The sequence below is a fragment of the Pleurodeles waltl genome, chromosome 7 (genome assembly GCF_031143425.1).
Source record: "Pleurodeles waltl isolate 20211129_DDA chromosome 7, aPleWal1.hap1.20221129, whole genome shotgun sequence".
In the NCBI taxonomy this organism is placed as follows: Eukaryota; Metazoa; Chordata; class Amphibia; order Caudata; family Salamandridae; genus Pleurodeles; species Pleurodeles waltl.
This window is the reverse complement of record NC_090446.1, coordinates 8,676,698-8,690,785: the sequence shown is the minus strand read 5'-3', so window position 1 is coordinate 8,690,785 and position 14,088 is coordinate 8,676,698. Positions and strand designations below refer to the sequence as shown.

General features: G+C 46.4%; 1 protein-coding gene across 1 annotated transcript in view; it reads right to left on the bottom strand.

The window, feature by feature from the left end:
• Positions 1-13,339, bottom strand: part of LOC138303530 (zinc finger protein 583-like) — a 41,286-nt gene extending 27,947 nt beyond the window's left edge. The window contains exons 1-2 of the mRNA XM_069242743.1: positions 13,161-13,339; positions 4,846-4,966 (exon numbers count right to left, since the gene is read on the bottom strand). Of these exons, the coding sequence (XP_069098844.1) occupies positions 4,846-4,966; positions 13,161-13,184 (145 nt within the window). The 5' untranslated portion in view covers positions 13,185-13,339. The remainder of the gene's footprint in view (positions 1-4,845; positions 4,967-13,160) is intronic.
• Between the last annotated feature and the right edge of the window lie 749 nt (positions 13,340-14,088).

The window sequence follows — 14,088 nt, the reverse complement described above, 5'->3', positions numbered from 1 at the left end:
TGCTACTCTTTTTCCTGCCGCATCAAATTTTCGGCTTTCTTTGTCCGGAGGTGGGGCGTCGCCAGATGTATGTGAATTTGCTCTCTTGCGAGCTGCCCCTACTACCACGGAGTCAGGTGGTAACTGCGAAGTAATAAACACTGGGTCTGTGGGTGGTGGTTTGTATTTCTTATCCACCCTTGGGGTGATGGCTCTTGATTTTACAGGCTCTTCAAAAATTTGTTTTGCGTGCCGTAACATCCCTGGTAGCATTGGGAGACATTGATATTGGCTGTGTGTAGCCGAGAGGGTGTTAAATAAAAAATCATCCTCTATAGGATCGGAATGCAGTTGGACATTGTGGAATTCTGCTGCCCTAGCCACCAGTTGCGAGTATGAGGTACTGTCCTCTGGCGGTGACGGCTTTGTGGGGTATGACTCGGGATCATTGTCCGGCACTGGGGTGTCATACAGGTCCCAAGCGTCTTGATCCTGATCGTCATGACTTATGGTAGTTTGCGCTGGTGAGTGCATTTGTGGCGGTGTTTGTGCCGGCGATGCCTGTGGTGGAGAGGGCGGAGGCGTGACTTTTTTAACCACTTTGGCTTGTGGTTGTGCGTCATCCTTTGGAAGTCCGATCCTTCTTTTCCTCATGATTGGGGGAAGGGTTGATATCTTCCCTGTGTCTTGCTGGATGTACAGTCTCTTTTGTGTGTAGTCCGATTCTACACTTTGGAGCTCTTGTCCAAATCTGTGCATTTGGCCACTTATTCCTTGTTCCTCTGAGTAGGATGAAGGTGTGGTATTTTTCGGCGCCGAGAGAGAATCTTTTTTCGGTTTCGGCACCGACAGAATTTTTGTTCCTTTCGGCATGGATTCTCGGTGCCGATGTTTTTCGGTGCCGGTATCTTGTTTTTGTCTCTCGGAGCCGCTTTCTCGGCTCCGAGGTTGCTCCATGGCGGTCGCTCGACCGGAGTCGGGTGTCTTCGCTATGGGCGTGCCCTTTTTCGGCGCCTTCGACGGGTCGCCTGTTTTATGGGTCGAGCCATGGCCTGTTGGCAGTGGCGTCCCCTGGGCTTTCGGTTTGTCGATGGATTTACTTTTCGACGTCTTACTCACAGTTTGTTGCTGTTGTTCGACGTCGGAGTCTCCGGATTCTGATTCCGGAACCGAGAATGTTTCCTCTTCCTCGTCGAAACGTTGTTTTGTCGACGTGGACGCCATTTGTTGACGCCTGGCTCTTCGGTCCCGGAGTGTTTTTCTGGACCGGAAGGCTCGACAGGCTTCACAGGTATCCTCCTTGTGCTCGGGGGACAAGCACAAGTTACAGACCAAGTGCTGATCTGTATAAGGATACTTACTGTGACATTTTGGGCAGAAACGAAACGGGGTCCGTTCCATCGGCTTCGATGTCGCACGCGGTCGGGCCGACCAGGCCCCGATGGGGGATCGAAACTACCCCAAAGTCTTCCGATGATCGGTGTCGATGTACCTAACTATCCCGATACCGAACGGAACAATACCGACGCTTTCTTCCGAGATTCTGACTAACTTTCCGAACCGAAACACGGAGCGAAAAGGAATACGTCCGAACCCGACAGCGGAAAAAAACAATCTAAGATGGAGTCGACGCCCATGCGCAATGGAGCCGAAGAGGGAGGAGTCCTTCGGTCCCGTGACCAAAAAGACTTCTTCGAAGAAAAACAACTTGTAATACTCCGAGCCCAACACCAGGCAGCGGACTGTGCCAAACATGTGTATCTGCAGCAACATATGCCATCGAACAATATTTTTCAACACAGAACTAAAATGTGCACTTGCACAGGGGTTCGTATTTCCTCTTTGTGTAATTCTCCGATATGGAGACCTCCTCACCAGAAATAATATTCTACTGGGAATGTCACATGACCTTCCCAAAAATTGGCCTGGAAATGGGAGCGTAGCGAAAATTTCCAAGCATATGCCTAGCAACGTTTATGTATTCCAGAGAGTTGGAAAAGAACCCGCAGGCAGATATTTCTTTTTGTTAACCAAGCCTCCTGCATGTGGTGCATCAGATAGTCAGCACATTCCAGCTGACAAAGCAGCCCACGGTCCAAAGCTCACCTCTTTCAGCTTCACCACTAACTTCTCAACAAGACAAACAAGCTTCAGGGGAAGGTCCCGGCATTCCCCCAGAACATCCCTCTGCATGTCGTCACCACAGCACCAACAAGTTCATAGTACCTAAGATTGTGCAGAAGAGTTAAATCCCACCATTTTCACACTGCCTACGACCTTGCTTCAGATTAAACTTCCTGTGACTCAATGCCCTGAAGCTGGGACATCAAACACGTCAGGCAGTTCAGGTACTGAAGACCCACTTGTGCTGCCTGGACATATATCAGGCTCTCACACAAACCAGTGGGATATGCTTCTCTCTTCTATCAAAGACTTTACCGCCCAAGCATCAGTAAATAGTACAATCTGACTGCCTGACCTTTGTGGCAGACCTCTGGGATGGGACAACATGTACTATACCCAACTTCCTCCTCCTAAGCGGAAGAGTGGTCAGATGTTGTATGTCAATTGACTTGAATCTTGGGGCCAGATGTAGCAAGGTCTGAATTTGCGATTCACAAATTGCGAGTCGATGCAACTCACAATTTCCGAATCGCAAATTCGGATGCAGAACGGTGTCTCAGACACCGGCTGCGAATCGCTATGGGGTCGCAAAGACCCATCTCATTAATATCAATGAGGTGGATCGCATTTTGCGACCCCATAGCGAGTCCCTGCACTCACAGGGATGGTGGCCTGCTGGAGACAGCAGACCTCCATGTCTGTGACTGCGTTTTAAATAAAGCAGTTTTTTTTTTGTATTGCAGTCCGTTTTCCTTAAAGGAAAACGAGTTGCAATCCCAAAAAAATAACAAAACCATTTGGTTTCGTTTTTTTCAGAGTAGGCAGTACATAGGACCACTGCCTGCTCTGAAAAAACATTTTTGGAAACATTCACAAAGGGGAAGGGGTCCCATGGGGACCCCTTCCCTTTTGCGAATGGGTTACCACCAGTGTGACACTGGTGGTAACTGCGAATTGCTTTGCGACCGCGGTCACAAAGCAATTTAGCATTGCGATGTGAGACGCAAATAGGAAGGGGACACCCCTTCCTATTTGCGAGTCGCATTCACATTTTGCGAGTCGGTACTGAGTCGCAAAATGTGAATGAGCAAAGCGATGAGCATTTTGCATGGCGCAAACTGCGATTTTCGCAGTTTGCACCATGCAAAATGCTTCCTACATCTGGCCCTTGATTCGTATTATTATTCATATTTACAGAGCATATTAGGGCACAGGATGGCAGAGTAATTTATATCACAATAAATTTTAGTACTGATTTGTTTCTTATGGTTCTGGATCCGCTTTGGAGTTTTAGTTTGTCCTCTAGGCAAGGGTTGTTAAGGCATGAGAGAATTGTGTGCAATGGGATGTAAGAAGTCTTTATGTCTTTCTCACAATATCAGACACCTCACTGTTTTGTGTTGCCAGTGGTCGGAAGTATTGAGAAGGCATTCAGACTGTCCCAAGTTGGGCTTCAGTGCTTTTTTCAAATACTGAGCTTTGAGTTTTTATGAACTATGCTATTGGGTGAAGGACTGATTACTTTATGTGTGATATTTTTTGGGTAAATTTAAGTTTCATCCACTTACTCATGTATTTCCAATCTCCACTACCAGCCCTTCCAATGGATCCATACTGAAATTGTACAGTAAAGAGGGCACAACAGATCCTTGAGGTGCTTTATAGAGCATTAAAACAGGCTCAGATGATTCTGACTTAATCTTCACCAGCTGTTACTTAGCTAACAAATAGGAGATTAAACAATGGAAAACACGGTTTCAGAGGCGCGAGAGCAAAAAGTCTTCCAGCCGGAACTTAGGGGGCAGCTGTATGGCTCCAGGAGCTCACAGTGAGACATGACTGAAGATCTCCTGTGGTGATCTCCGCTAAGTGGAGGTTAGAATTTTGTGTTCCCTCACTGAAGACTAAGACGTTTGCTAAGCACTTATTTTGGCCTAAACCCTGAGGTGCCTGGAGCTTTACTTGACACTATGAAGTTGGGCGTGATCAAGGTAAAAGGCTTGCCAATAATTAATTACTGCAGGAAATGTGAGAGGTCGCTAAAAACTCGTGGATTTTAGGCAGGTGGAACTTCTAAAAACATATTTGTCAAAGAAGTGGGATGTTTCAGAAATCCACTTATCCCTTATGGCGCCATGCAGGAAGTGACAAATATGCAGAGATTCTCATTATAACAGGGCTCTGATAATAGACTCTCTCACTGTGCTAGGGTTTATATAGTATCAGGGATTGTAGGGCATTTTATAATTTGGCATTTGAGACACAAATACAAACGTCTGGGCTTGATAAAGATGATACAGGTGGAAACAATGCACAAAATAAGAACAAAGGCTAGTGTAACATGAATGGGCTGCTAATGTTAGCATCTGTTTTAATGCTAAGGACCTTCTTTTTAAAATAAGAAAATAATTGTGTTGTATGTGTATTTGCTTTTCATATAAGTTTCAAGATTTGATTTTAAATCATCGGAAATGTAGCTTTATAGAATTATTCGTCACAAGTGGGTTTTTGATCAAATTTCCCAAAGACAACTGTGAACAACTAAGCAACAACTACATAATCACAAATGCATCTTCTAAAAACACACGATTGAAATTAAAAAGGAAAATATAAGTAGTCAGATCACAAAAGATATTGTAGTTCTAAAATAACAAGAAGTTATATTAGCACATTTTGTGATTCCAAATAAACACAAAGAAGTTCATAGGTTGCAAACTCTGAGTTTTAAGAGCGGTACTATACCCAGAGCGATGAATGCTTGGTGAATTTCCTTCATTACTTTCTTATAAAATTCTTTCTGCCATTTGTTTAAGGGTTCCCACTCCTCATCAGAGAAATAGATGGAAGGATCTTTAACTGGAACCTGGACATGAAATAAAAAACGTCACACTTAGTATTTAGTAATACAAGTGGTATACAATTACAGTACAGCCACTAAAATTACATAATTCTATGCATTTCCTCTTTAGTAATAAGCCTGACACCTTAGATTCCTGTTGAGGGCAGAACCTATTGGCCAAGACCTTTCAACTCATTTATTCATTTATTAACAGCAAAGTGTGCACTCAGGAAATGGGGTCCTGTACAGTGACAGTGTTGTAAATGTATAAACTGTATGGCCATTTGTGAAAATGCAATGTTGTAATACTAACCTATGAAATTATCTTCTGCACATTTATGCTAAGTATAATTCCTTGAGATTTGCACAGCAGGAGTGACTGGCAGCCGGGGGCTTTGTCGCTCCTTGCCAAGGAGCTAAAAACTAAGGACAACAAATGGAACTAAGAAAGAAAAAGTTTCTACAGAAAACCTCTTTTGTTGGATTAAGCAGACTAAGGTTTGCTGCACGCATTCAAGAATCTAGCCCACATACCCATGAGGTCTAGCCCACATAACCTAGACTTCTTTTAGTTTACTAACAACATTGCCATCAGGGCAAAAGTGTTTCTCGGTTTGTTTAAACACTCACTTTTAATGAATCTATTACTAAACCAAGATGTGGTAGCGTATTGTTATCTACACACACTAACTTTCCCAGAAATGTCCAAAAACCTCTCCACTATCTTGCAGCTTTACTGATAAAACTATACCGTGTATTAACAATCTGTGAAAATTGGGTTTCAGAAAACATATCCTTTGCACATCAACATGTAAAGTATTCTGATTTGTTTTCATCCTATTAAAATATTTTTTCATCACACAGAAATATAAAAAAGGGTTTCACAACTACTGAAATATATTTTGAAATGTATGCACAGTTGACATAGTCATTTAAATGTTGTGTGTTAGGAAAAAACTGACACCCTATATCCTTTTATTTTACATTCTAAGCAGCAGGTCACACAGTTCACCTTACAAAGTCCTGGAACTCTGCAGTCAGAAGGACCATTAATTGTAAGAAATACTGACTTTTGACCTTTGTCTGTGAGCAAAGAGGAAATGTGACATAAGAACAATATTTAAAGGCATCTTTTATTGCCCTTCCACTTTTCAACTGAACAGAACACCTGTCCAGTGTGAAGTTGCCAGAAGAGACGAGTAAGTATTAAAAATAGCTCAACCTGATCAATCAATCAATCAAACAAATTTCTTAAGCGCACTACTCACCCGGTAGGGCCTCAAGGAGCTGGGGGGGTGGGAAGTCTGATCAAATAAGACTCGAGCTCTGCAAGAGAAGGTCAACAGACTTGCCAAAAGCAACCCAGGGGTGTTTACCGACCCCTCTTTCCTAGGCGCAGGGACTAGTGGGGAGTAGGCAGGGGGAAAGAAGGCCAGGAAGCATGACGTGGGCACCGCAAGGGTTTCAATAAATTATACAAAACCTTCCACAAGAGTGCGCGCATACTTAAACATGCACCACCCAACTAGCAGGACATGTACCTAGGGAAATTGGTGACCTGGTCATCCCAAATTGGAACCCTGACCCTAGAGATTTCACGAGAGGAAAAGGTGAAATGGAGGGGGACATGTCATCAGATGGCGCCTGGGCTCTTCGGCATCGGACTCCCCTGATGGGGAGAAAGACACTTGGACATGTTTGATCCAGAGGTGATCTACCATCCCTATCCCCTGAATGGACTCTTGACATGAAGGGGGCAGAGTATGTGGGGAGCAAGATTCGCCAACCCCTAGAGAAGGAGGTCTGGGTGCACCTACGAGCGGAATGCCCTAGGCCCGCATTGGCTGGGAAGGCGGTGGCCACACCAGATATAGACCCACAAATGTGCACCTTTTTCAGTAAATATGTGTGACCCGAAGAAGGGCATAGATCAATCCTGGAGGGCGTGGCAGGACAAACATCTGGATGTGCTGGGCCCCATTACAAAAATCATAGAGATGACACGACAAGCCAAGCCGTCCAGAAAGCCTATGCCTACCGACATAGTGGTGGAGTGGGCCCAGAGGGCAGTCTGTCTTCTGGACAACGCAACTGTGCCCTGGAAGTGGAAAAGAGGAGGATGTTCATGAAAATTGATCCCAAACTGAGAGAACTTGCAACATCGGAGGCCGGCGCAGCGGCACAAGGACACCTTTTTGGCAAGCCCCTTGTTAAGGAACTGGGGAAGTTAGTCTCCACGTTCTCCGCCCCCGACAAGGCGCAATCATTGATAAAGAAGATCTTACCCGAGAAGGTTTTTGCAGAGGCCGTAAGAGGCAGGGGATGCTCCTCCGGCTGTCCACCTGTACAAGGCCCCACAGAAACCAAACCAGGTGAAATAATGGCTTGAACGATGGCAGACAGCGCCCATTCTATCCGAAACAAGGAACTGGAAGAGGCAAGTCCTATCGGGGCTGCAGTGGCACCAACTCTTTTCAGAATGGACAATCTGGTAAGCACTGACACTTCTTTCCCTCCCGACCAACTGGTGGAGGTTAAGACTGCACACAATTGGTGTAGGAGGCTGGCCCTCTATGTAGTGTGCAAAGCTAGGCACACAGTGCAGGGGGTCCAGACAACCACACGTTGGTTTACAGAGGTAAAAACTGGATTACCTAATGCTCTCATTTTTAAGGTAGCTTGGTCGAGAAGTTAGGCCAGTCAATGAGAAGTGCAAAGCATTTGTTGTACTCACAGTATCAATCATGCACCTCACACACTCAAAGGGATAGATCGAGACCAATTTATAAAAATTCTTCAGACTTTTATGTAATTTTTTAGATCAAGATTATCAAAATTGGTTAAGTTCTTTCTGAGATAGGAATTTTTGAAGTTTAATAAAAATAATATTTTTGTGCGTAACTACGCACCATAGAAATCAATTGAAAGTCACTTTTAAAAATACATATAAATTCACACAGTTGCTTTACCAAGTTCTTCTTTTGCAGGTTGGTCGAGGTCGTCGGTGGGCACAATGTGCCAGCTGGAGAATTTCAGGCATCTTCAAAGGCGGTAACCCCTTTGAAGATCGCCACCGGGGCAGTGCACATTCCTGAGGGAGGGGATGTTAGCACCTCCACCCAGAAAGGGCATTGTTCCACAAACCAGAGACAGGTCTCTCCCTCAAGGTTTGCAGATTGGGTGTCTGGAGGTGGCAGGTTGGATAGGACCAGTCACAAACATGTCAGGGTAGTTAACTTTTGCAGGGGGCACCTCTATTGTGACCCCTGGGTACTTTTAGGGATAAATCCAATACTGGTACCAGTTTGGATTTATCGTTCTGAGTTGTTTGATGCCAAACAACCCAGGGTTCAGAGTGACCAACATGGAGCTGGGAAACAAGTATTGAGCAGTGTCCAGCACATGTATTAAAACGTCTGCTCTGTTCACTCACTATGTCCCAGGTTTGGCAAGGACACAGTGGGGGCATATTGCTCAGACAGCTATGCCCTTACATATAACATGGTGAACCCTGCCTTAGGGCTGGAAGGCCTGCCAGAGGGGTGTTTTACCCAGAGTATATGCAGTGTGTGGTAGATGGCACACAGGCAGTGTACCATGTTGAGTTTGTGTTTTTGGTTTGCACCAGGACACTCAGCCTGCAGTGGCAGAGCTGGGTGCACCTGGATGTGTGGCCCTCTAGGGTGGCACAATCAGTGCTGCTGCCCTCAGGAGCCTACCCTTAGTACCCGATGCCATGGGTACCTGAGTACCTTTTATTAGGGACTTATAGTGGCAGTTAATGGTGTATCCAATTGTGCCAATGCATCACAACAGTTTAGGGAAAGACCTATGGCCCAGGGAACCTGGTTAGCAGGGACCATGGGCACTATTAATTTCTAGGCCACATAATACATCAGGCAAAAAGTGGTGGCTAACCATGTCAAAAAGAGGCAATTTCTCACAATTGGGAAAAGATCACATCAGACCCCTGGGTTCTTCACAGTCAGGGGTTTTCACATAGAATTCTGCCTTACACCTGTTCAGAGCGCACACCCTCGATTCTTACTCTTTCTAAATGAGGAATCCGAGTGGTTGGTTTATCGCCACTTCAAGATGGAGGGCCTCCATTGGTTAGGAGACATGCTTTTAACAGGCGACTGGATGGTCCGGTTGGACCTCAAGGATGACTGCCTCTCAGTCCCCATCTATTTCCCACACAGACGAGTTCTCCAGTTTGTCTGGCGGGGACAGACCTTCGAGTTCAAGGCTCTCCCCTTTGGACTCTTGTCAGCCCTGTGGTGCTTTACCAAGATTCTCCAGCAGGTAGTGGAGAATCTTCGCACCGGGGTGGTGAGAATGATCATTTATCTAGACGACATACTGCTAACAGATCAGTCTCAACATCATCTCACATACTATTTGAACATGACTACTGCCCTGCTGCAGTATCTAGGCTTCGTCATCAACAAGGACAAATCGGAACTGAATCCTACTAAGAGGATTACATTCTTGGGATTCCTAATCAACTTGATAGAAGACACTCTGAGTCTCTCAGCCTCCAAGATTGCCAAGATGAAAAAGGAAATTCGAAAGGTCCTCAGGAGGGATAGAGTCTCTCTGAAACAACTCGCCAGAATAGTGGGCCTCCTGTCATTATCGCTTCAGGCCATATTCCCGGGACCTCTCTACTACAGAGCTCTGCAGAGACTGAAACCTGGTCACCTCAGAGGGTGCAGGGGGTCTAACCTACTTAGAACTATGGCCCTGTCGACAGAAGCCAGATCGGAGCTTCAACGGAAGCCGGATAACATGGAGTCCTGGAACAGCCAAGCGATATTCGGCACAACTCTGAATCTGATTATAGAATCGGATGCCTGCCTCCTCTGCTGGGGAGCCAGATGTGGAGAGATCTCCAAGGGAGGCAGATGGTCAACGGAGGAACTGACTCCACATCAATTGCCTAAAACTTATGGCAGGGTCCTTCACAATCAAATCCCTTACCAAGGACAAGGTGTCCAGTTGTATTCTTCTGAAGATGGACAACATCTCAGCAATCCGATTTGTCAACTTCTTGGGGTGGGGACTTGGTCGAAAGTCCTGTCTGATCTCACAAAGGACTTCTGGCACTACTGCCTCAAGAGACAGATTTCGGTGACAGCAGAGTACTTCCCATGAATCAGCAACACGATCGCGGACTGGAACTCCAGGAACTTTGTGGACAGCAGCGACTAGCAGTTGGGCCACAGCACCTTCCTAGCCCTCATGGACAGGTGGGGTCCATGCGACTTGGATCTCTTTGCGCCCAGACTGAACCAACAACTTCCAAGGTTTGCGGGTTGGCGACCGAACCTGGAAGCCATAGCAGTGGATGCTTTCCTGCAGGACTGGTCTAAGCACAGCCCATATGCCTTTCCGCTGTTTGTGATGATCCACGAGTGGTGGCCCAGGCTCGGAGTCATAAAGCGTAATTGATTCTGGGAACTTTGATCTGGAGGTCTCAGGCGTGGTTTGCCCTTTTGATGGAACTTTCTTGGGACCTCCCGAACGCTCTGCCCTCGTTCCTGTTTATACTCAAGGATCCCCTAGGACAGCTTCACCCGTTACTCCTGCAGTGACATCTAACCCTCATGGCACAGAGGATATCAGGCGACGAATGAAAAACTAATGCATTTCACAGGTGGCTTCAAAATTCATCCCCCAGGCATGGGCCTCTGCACATCCAAAAGATACCGTTTGGCTTGGAGACTGGCATTGTTGGTGACTGGAGAGACAATTGGATCCCATGCACACATGTAATTAATTTTTTAGCAGAGATGGCCCAAACAGGTTTGGCGTACAGTACGGTAAATTCCTTTAGGTCCGCCATCTCAGCAGGTCATAATACCATTGACAACACTCGGGTTGGGGAACATCAATGGGTCTGCAGACTTATGAAGGGGATCAGAATCAGTAGACCACCGGAACCTCGGTATTCAGAATTGTGGGATGTTAACTTGGTATTAAGGCTTCTGGTGAGTTGGCATGATAACCAGAACCTTTTGAGGTAGGAATTCTCTGCGAAGTTAGCTATACTTCTTTGTCTCATCTCTTGCAAGAGGGTTTCAGATGTGCTCGCATTAAATATATCCACCAGGGTCTCCACCCCAGAAGGGGTAACATTAACAATCTCCAGGAGAACAAAAACCAATACCAGGTCGGTATCCTATCCTGCGTTTTCAGATACTGCTAAGTTGTGTGCAGTGCGTTGCATTAAGGCGTACAAGAAGTTGAGCAGTGAATACAGACCTGTAGGTGAGAGACAATTGCTAATAGCAATTAAAAAGCCTTTTAAAGTGGTTTCTTCACCCTCCATCGCAAGGTGGGTACGGTGGGTGATGACAGAGGCAGGAATTGATGAGAAGAGGTTTGGAGCTCAATCGACTAGGAGTGCTATGGCATCTAAGGCCATACAGGTAATTGGTAGGCTAGAGGATATAATGAATATGGCAGATTGGTTTTTGGAATCAACCTTCAAGAAATTCTATTTCAAACCTATCTATGATGCTGCAACTTTAGTGGTAAGTAAGCTTTGAACATGCATAATCCTCACCACCGGTCCTGGCATTAAATGAAAAATGCCCTAGCTAGCGATAAGGAAAAGTTAAATTCTATCAAGGACATGGAGGCAAGGATTATTTCTCCCAGGATGCAGGGTAACATCTGGTCCCCTCCTAAGAACTACCTTATAGTAAGTATATAGTTTCATTCACATTACTTCTCTAAAGAATTTACAAAGGTGTCAGAGCAATGAAATGAAGATGCAGATGCATGTTTGTAAAATGATGCATGGACACAATGCTTCTTTGCTATGGATTATATTGTTGCCTTTTGATGGTTCACTACTATGACCAGATCCGTACATTGCATAGTAATACGTGAGGATGATGATTCGGTGGGAAAGATATGAATTAAAACATTGTCTTTTATGTTTCAGACGACGACCAGTAGTGGAGTTACACTGGCTGGTGGTGGTTAACTTTACAGAGAAGAAGGAAGAGGAAGGAACGTTGCACAGATAAATACAACAGACTGTACTCTAATTGGACAACGGTTTCTATGGAGTTTCCCCCAATGGGGTACTTAGGACATGTAGTGTTAATGTTTTTTCTGTGTTTTACGTTGTGTTTCTTTAAATTGCTGTGACATTAAAGTGAGGAAGATGATGCATAATCCTCTCCGCCATGTCCTTAATAGAATTGAAACTTTCCTTCTCACTAGCTAGGAAATTTTTCATTCTCATGTAAAGCTGGGTCAATGCACGCACTAAGGACCGTCACATAAGAGAAAAGGACGTTGTTTCTAACAAATGATCTCTTGACACGGATGCCACTGTCTTAGTTCACTCACAAGGCTTGAAATGTCACACATAAATGCATAACACAGATGAGAATTTCACACACAAGGAACCTAAAAACTTGGCAGCTGTGCCGGAATGTGACGTGAGATCAGCCATCTGTAGAGCTGGTGAGTACCTAGATGAGAAAGAAGGGTTACCACGCGCCCAGTCTTCACATGACCCCCTGTGTTGGCTGCAGCCAGGCCCAGCTCTTTACCTGATGATAAAAGGCTGCCTCGTGTGATGTCACAGGTGGTATTAAGTTTAACAATCCAACTACCTAACGCGCCAGCAACAGCAGGATGGGCCACAGGTTCACCAGGGCATGGAAGCCCCCCAGGGTAACTGGGCACTGTATAACTGCTCACCACCCCATGGCATGCAGCCACTGCGCAGTTCTGCAGCCCTCACTGCTGATGCTGCCAGTTTGGAAGAAAACAATGGTTTTCCTTAAGGGTTGTGCCATGCCATAAGTTAAATGATCTTTCTGAACATCCAAGGTCCCAGTGCTTAATTTGTAAATAAAAACGTGCCGGTGCCCAAAACTCTACTCTGAAACACACGGCATTTAAATGTGCAAGCACGGAACAGTGAGGCAGCGTAATCCTGAAGCCATCTCGGGAATCTCAATCCATTTACAGCCACGCCCTGCCCCTCAGCTCAATCTTGCAGCTTTCTGCTTCTCCCTTCGTGACGATTTTTCGTTTTTCTCTTCCTCCGTCTTTTCCACCTGTCTCTTTTGCTTGTAGGAAATGTTTGAGGCATCAAAATAAGTGCCGGTGTCCCGCTCCGGTAACCACCGGCTCAAGTTAAGCACTGAACGGGCCCCACATGTTCATACTGGGCCCCGACCACACTCACCTCCTCCGGCTCCTCATAAAACATGCTTCCTGCGGGGTTGAATGGCTGTGAAGCAGCAGAGGCAGTTTGCAGGGGTGACTGCTCCAGTGCACAGGCTCACTCTGCTCCGACTGCAGGCGCTGGGACTAAGCCAAGGATGTAACACGAGGCACGCGCACACTGCTGCTTCGGCACGAGCGAGACACTAGCTACAGCGCAGGCGCACTGGAGCTCTACTACACAGCACGCGCACACTGGTACGCCAGCACGAGCTGAGCGCGTGACATACCGATCATGGGGCATGCGCACTCTTGTGCTCACCTGCAAGAGCTCAGTTTAAGAAATAAAAATCACAGGGCAGTCCCCCTTGGGACACTACTAGGACAGGGCATGCGCAATGATACACACACTAATAAGAGCACACGCGCACATGTACTCTTTGTGCTTTGCCCAGAGCGCGAGTCCTAGACCTGCGCAGAGGGATCCTTTAGAAAAGGGCGGCGCACGAGACACGTGAACCCAGGGGCGCGCGCTCCCTGGCTGCAGCAGCGCGAGACCCGCAGCCATTCCTCTTCTAAGGATGCTAATGGTGGCGGCAGTGCTCTGCTGGTCCCTGCACCCTCCGGCCTGTCTGTCCAGGGGTGCCCCTGCTTCACCAGCCCCCGGCCCGCACAGCCCTGCATGGCTCGCACGTGACATGTTTAAGAGAGCAGGCCTCTGCCTCTCTCTGTGTGATATTCTGCTGATTTGGGTCGTTCGCTAGCGAGACGCTTTAGTAATTAAAAAGGGCTCGGAGCCCCGTCCACGTCACGTCACGTTAGTGTCTGTCATTGGCTCGTGGGCTTGCCTGTTAGAATCTGCTTGCTTTCATTAGTGGAAGGCACGCACACGTCATGCCTTTTCCGGTGGCTAGCCCTCCTTGAGCGCATCGACCAAGTACAGAAAACAT